The 4,288-nt window shown below is 41.3% G+C and overlaps 1 protein-coding gene across 1 annotated transcript; it reads right to left on the bottom strand.

Annotated features, from left to right (window-relative positions):
* Positions 1-352: 352 nt before the first annotated feature.
* On the bottom strand, positions 353-3,783 carry LOC101970926 (serum amyloid A-3 protein). The gene is made up of 4 exons (XM_013359314.3): positions 3,731-3,783; positions 3,041-3,135; positions 1,010-1,148; positions 353-623 (listed from the first exon to the last, which is right to left on the bottom strand). Exons 2-4 carry the CDS (start codon positions 3,129-3,131, stop codon positions 485-487), a joined length of 369 nt encoding a protein of 122 aa, XP_013214768.1. The 5' UTR covers positions 3,132-3,135; positions 3,731-3,783; the 3' UTR covers positions 353-484.
* Positions 3,784-4,288: the final 505 nt, after the last annotated feature.

Here is a 4,288-nt window from a genome sequence, read left to right as displayed (position 1 = left end):
TGTGACTTTTTTGTCCAATAGGATAGCATCAAATGTGACACAAGAAGACATTTGGTGAATGCTTGTGCCTCCTGGGGCCTGCCTTTTGGGGGCACTACTACTGTGTAAATATCCAGTCTTGTCTCCTTAGTAATAAAGGCCAGTGGATAGAGACCCAACAGTTTTAGCTGTTCCAGATGGGCCCAGCTCCAGTGCCTGCCAACCTTAAGTTGAGTACAGCTCCCCAATATTTTTTTAAACTAGTGCCTTATATCTTTTTTATATATATAAAATCAAAACAATGATGTTTTCTGATCACTCCATGGCCAATGTTCCCAGTAACACCATCACAGGCTCATATTACAGTGATAAATCGGATTTCATGAGCATTTATTAAGCACTTTTATGTGTTCTAGTATTAGGCATAAAGAATTCAGTAACTACTTCAACAAATTTCTCTGCTGTCAGTTCACAGTTAGATTTCTGGAGAGCAGAGAGAAGACACTCAGTACTTCTTAGGCAGGCCAGCAGGTCTGAAGTAATTGGGGTCTTTGCCACTCCGGCCCCATTTGTTGGCAAACTGGTCAGCCTTCGAGTCCTCTGCTCCATGGCCTGTCAATCTCTGAATATTCTCTCTGGCATTACTGTAATCAAGGCAGGCAGGAAGGAGATTAATCATCAGGCTAATAAGCAACAGTCCCACCCTTTCCACTCCCCTTTCAAAGTAAAGGCTCTGAGAAGAGTCCAGGAAAGCCAAGGAAAGGGGGGTAAAGACCGCCCCTCCCTGGCACAGCCCTACTCAGCCCAGGCTGGTCAACCTGAGAACAGCACCCAAGAAGGAGGGCTGGGAACCATTCAGGCCCACCAGCCACTCAGAGCCCACATCAAGCACCAACTCAGAGAAAAGCTCCAGAGAATGGGCAAGAAGAGGCGGGGCCACTTGGCTGCTCAGAAGAGAGTCCCCTCCTGACTATCCAAGGCAGTCAAGCTCTGCTCACCCAGGCCTGGCATCCCCAGGAACCTGCCTTACCTGATCACTTTAGCAGCCCAGGCACCCCCAGGTCCCCTACGGGCGGCATCATAGTTCCCTCGGGCATGGAAGTACTTGTCTGAATTTTTGTAATTGGCTTCCCGCATGTCAGAGTAAGCTCGCCACATGTCTCTAGTCCCTGGAAAGGAAAGAAAATGATGTCAATGATCATGCCCTTCTTTACTTCTCTAATCAGAAGATTTCAGCTTTTGACAAAGCCCTTGGAATGAATATTGGCTTAAAAGAAGTATTTCTTTTTTATACTGAGTTAAGGTAATGAGAATCACACTCGATACAAGTTTTGTTCTGTTTGATTCCATTCTTTGTCTGTTGCTATTTTGTTTTTGACTGTGTGTGGTGCATGTAAAGATATGGGATGATCTTTAAGGGATATTCATTGCATAATGGTCCTGTATCTGGAAAGATCCCTTCTGACTAAGTGTGAGAACATGAGGTTCTGAGGGAGGCTATGACATACATATGACCTCTCCAAACCTAGGCAATGGGAGAAAGTCATCCTCATGAGCAGAGTGAGGACAGTTCTATCTTGAGTACATCTGAATGTCCAGGCTAAATTTGAGCCTGAATGACTGTCAGAATCCAAACATAGGTGACAAAGGTGAGTTCTCTAAGAGAGATTTAAATAAACCAAATCAGGTTCAAAACGTCAGTGTCCTCCCTAATAAAATGAAAGAACATTGACCTAAGGAGTCAAAGATAAGGCCTGAGAATATAGCTCAGCAATAGAGCATGTGTGAGGTCTTGAGTTTGATCCCTAGCATGGCAAAAAAAAAAAAAAAAAGGTATTTTTAGCTGGGTGTGTGAGAATCTAGATGGATCAACAGCAAATCCTTAAAATAATTATTCAGAAAGTATTGCAGAAAATTAATAATACCTGATTTTTTTTTTCAGTACTGAGTATTGAACCCAAGGCCTCAGGCATGCTGGGGAAGCATTGTACCACTAATTTGATCCCCAACCCCAACACCTAAAATTTTATTTTATTTTATTTTATTTTAATTTTTTTTAGTATTTATTTTTTAGTTGTAGCTGAACACAATATCTTTATTTTATTTATTTATGTGGTGCTGAGGATCGAACCCAGGGCCTCACAGGTGCTAGGCAAGCGTTCTACCTCTGAGCCACAACCCCAGCCCCAACACCTAAAATTTTAAATACTACATTTTGAAAACAAAATCTTGCCATTATGGCTAAGGAAGTATTTTTCCCATGCTGTTGATTTCCTGGAGATGTCTTGTTCCTAATAGAACCATTGGGGAGGAAATTCATTGCATCTTCTGTTGTGGACAGAGGAACTAGAGTTACCTCCCAAAGGTACCCCATCCCAACCATTTACCATTTCTCGGGTAAAGGACGGAATATTATTCACAATCCCTCAATACTGTCTATAAGCAGTAGATAAAATTCTAGGAAATCTACCTAAGTTCAATCCTACTCTTCTTTGGGGTTTTTTTAGGTACCTCAGGCTCTTGTGTGCCTTAGTTTCTCTAGTAAGGGGTAAGAATGGTGACTACATCACAGAGATTAAAAGATAAACACTAATTCATTTATTACTGAAAAGCTCATAGTACTGGGTCTAGCCCATATTAAGAGCTTAGTTAATCGTGGTTGCTCTTACTATGTGGTTGAGACTGCACTGGTTCTGCTCAGCATTCCCACAAACATGTGGATGCAAACCAAGGATAGATGGCCTTGACTTAGAAATAAGCTATCTCTGGATTCCCACTAGGAGGCAGTAGAGCCCCACTTGTTTTAGGAGAACACCACCAAATTCCAGAGCTTTCCTACATTGTTGCTGAAATGTTGCCTTTCAAACTTTAAGTGGCCTCTAGCCTAGTGATCCCCATAAAAGAGTGACAAAGGTAGCCAGAAAAGCTCCATGAACTACTACAACTAAGAAACAACAAAATTTCCTTCTCTATCCAGCTGTGACTTTGACAATGGGGATGTCTGCTCAGGTGAATCACCTGAGCCAGATGTAGCCTCCTGCCCCCATCCTTTTATCCTTACCTTGACCAGCTTGCTTGAGAAATTCGCCCCATCTTTGGCTGTTAACTCCCAGGACGAGGAAGCAAAAAACGATGCTAATTAAAAGCTTCATTTTGCTGCAGAGTCAAAGAAACACAACCTAGAATGATTCGTGTTTTTGAAGGGATTTTTATATTTTGTAATGTTGATTCATCATTGCATTCCAATAATAACCTCAATCAATTTTACACACAATCATGCGTGTGTGTGTGTGCGTGTGTGTGTAGATAGATGAGAGGTAAATAGGTTTTCTAAAGGTTTGATTCTTCATTTTCATCAATCTTATTAGAATCCAGTGTCTTAGAGATTGCAATACACTGTTAGAATAAACTACTTCCCATTTCAGTCATTCCTCATCAGCCCTAAACCTCCACTATATAGGAAATTCCCAAATAAGCATTTGGGGATTTTGATACATTCCTCTCTGTAATATGAGATGAGGTAAATCATCAATAAATATTAATATAATGCCTATTGTAACCACCACTGAATTCACACGAATGCACACAACAAAACTCTACCCTGAAAAGTATTCACATCTGGTGAATTTTAATTATCAGAATATTAGTTTTAGGAAGGATGTAGAGAGAGAAAGCTGAGATGCAGCACAAGAACACTGGTGGAAAAAGAGAATTGTCAGAGTAAAATGGTTGAAAAGTTCTAACACCTCACCCTGGGCTGTGGTTCCTGCTGAGTGAAGCTGCAGCTACTGCCTGTGCCACCTGTTGGAGAGATGTGGCTGGTATTTATATACTGGCACTTTCTAATGTAGCAAACCTCTTCTCCCTCTTGCACAATCCCTTTTGGTCAGAATCCAGCATCCAGATGTCTCTTCACACATACGGTCTTGATTTTCCCAAGTGATGCAATCTGACAACTTTCAGGAGTGTAGCAAGTTGGGGTTTTCTACCTATTTCCCATATTACTACTGACTGGCAAAGTTTTTCTCCCTCTACATAATAATGTACCGACAATTTGATGTAAAGGGTAGTCAATATTGGAAAAATAGCTTTGATCTTGTGAAGAATGTAAGAATACAGAGTAAATGGAACAGCTGAGCTGGTTCCACCGCAAGGGACATGAACTGGGACTTAGGGTACAGGAGTAGGTAAAGAAAAAAATAGACAACCCAGGAAAATAAAACTGTTAGCATCCATGTGGATGTTTTCAGCACTGAGAAAAGAAATCTTCCAGATGCCGGTGTATTTGTGATGAGTTGCTATGGAAGAT

The sequence above is a fragment of the Ictidomys tridecemlineatus genome, chromosome 4 (genome assembly GCF_052094955.1).
Source record: "Ictidomys tridecemlineatus isolate mIctTri1 chromosome 4, mIctTri1.hap1, whole genome shotgun sequence".
Lineage (NCBI taxonomy): Eukaryota > Metazoa > Chordata > Mammalia > Rodentia > Sciuridae > Ictidomys > Ictidomys tridecemlineatus.
This window is presented reverse-complemented; position numbering and strand designations above follow the sequence as displayed.

Bases quoted from the DNA above. Each gene is read 5' to 3' on its own strand.
- LOC101970926 (XM_013359314.3), bottom strand. From the start codon at position 3,131: ATGAAGCTTTTAATTAGCATCGTTTTTTGCTTCCTCGTCCTGGGAGTT. The intron at 1,149-3,040 runs GTAAGGATAAAA...TTTCCTTTCCAG, and splicing joins TCTCAAGCAAGCTGGTCAAG to GGACTAGAGACATGTGGCGA. The intron at 624-1,009 runs GTAAGGCAGGTT...CCTTGATTACAG, and splicing joins TGGGCTGCTAAAGTGATCAG to TAATGCCAGAGAGAATATTC.